General features: G+C 47.2%; 1 protein-coding gene; it reads right to left on the minus strand.

The window, feature by feature from the left end:
- Window positions 1–599, minus strand: part of FFUJ_03089 (uncharacterized protein) — a gene marked incomplete at both ends in the record, with an annotated part of 1,327 nt that extends 728 nt beyond the window's left edge. Inside the window, 3 exons of the mRNA XM_023574898.1 lie at window positions 78–250; window positions 306–375; window positions 429–599. Coding sequence (XP_023428173.1) covers window positions 78–250; window positions 306–375; window positions 429–599 — 414 coding nt within the window.
- Window positions 600–1,426: the final 827 nt, after the last annotated feature.

Below are 1,426 nucleotides of genomic sequence, written 5' to 3' on the forward strand. Positions count from 1 at the left end.
GGGGGAGGGGGAGCTTCTGGGATAGGAGCAGTGGACTTGGGGATTGCCGGTGGAAGAGAAGGCTCAGAATACGGGACTGTAGCTTTGGTAGGAGGTGGAACCGGTTTTCCAGGAGGCAGTGGTGGTGCAGGAGTAGATGAGGACATCACCGGGGGCTTGGGGGGCATTGGCTGGCTAGGGGTGGCTGTGGGATAGACGACTGTCCCAGAGGGCTTTGTGTTCTGCGTGTAAGTGACAGTACACGGGCAGTCTGCCTAGTATGTCAACTGAAATCCAGAAACAAGTAGGTAGTCATCATTACTCACTTGTGATGGTCAAATAAGTTGGCTCCGTGGCCGTGTAAGTGAGGTTTTTATGGTGAAACGTGGTAGGTTCCTGTTATAGTCTTAGTCAAGCTGAACTCAATTCACATTGTAGTTCAGACTCACAGGACAATAGAATGAGTAGTCAGAAGTGATAGTGGTCACGAGGGTCTCGGCCGTGCTGTGCTCCGTTCCATTTCTAAAGGGTGGCTTCGGGACAGGCGATATCATCGGAACAGAGCCAGCAGCAACACCCTTCATCAGCACAACAGCTGAGAAAGCCTTGTAGATCGTCATCTTTGATGTTAAGTTTATGTGTGAGTATGGAGGCCAAGGACGGTTTTAGGGAAGCTATGAGGATGTCAAGAGAATGTAAAATCACTCGATTGTTCAAGACAACCATGCAACTTTTATATTTCGCAAACTGACATGTGAGAGCATATGGACACCACCGAATAACCTTCCAAATTAAGAGACTAGGGGATTTCCGAATATACGTGAAGGACGGCAGACCCCGATGTGAGTGTACGGCCGAAGATGGCTCTATATGGATGCAGAGGGTGCAGAGGATGCGACAACTATGTGAAAGACTCTCACCAAATCGACATTTTCCGTCACAGAGCTTGCTTGGCTTTTGTAGACACAAGATGAAGAATCATCTAACCAAATTATCGATATAATCACGCTCAGGTAAACTCAAATGAAGTTCAATCCTGCGCCAGATTTTATACAGATGCCCCGCGGGCGAGCAAAGTCTCATTGAGACGGTGACGAAGTAGACGCGATTTGAAGTCATGATATCATTTTTCGTTATTGGACGATGTCAGTACCTTCGGCATCGGCGAGCGCCTCTTTCAGCTGCATACCATTGCAATGAGCGGCGAGCCCGTTCGTTCAGATATCCTTCTGGGTTTCGGGTGTTTGCTTGAGTGCTTTGGATTGCATAAACGCAATACTTTCAATGTTACGAGCCAAGAAATTGCAAGTTGGTAATGGGCAGAGTAAAATGACTCCACCGACACTGAAGGCGTTATATGCATCAATTAAGAACTGCTCAATAGGCGCATATCTTCGATTCTATATAGTCAAGTACCTAATGTTGTGTGATGTTCGAAGGAAAGGTA

The sequence above is a fragment of the Fusarium fujikuroi genome, chromosome FFUJ_chr03 (assembly GCF_900079805.1).
Source record: "Fusarium fujikuroi IMI 58289 draft genome, chromosome FFUJ_chr03".
NCBI classification, from domain to species: domain Eukaryota; kingdom Fungi; phylum Ascomycota; class Sordariomycetes; order Hypocreales; family Nectriaceae; genus Fusarium; species Fusarium fujikuroi.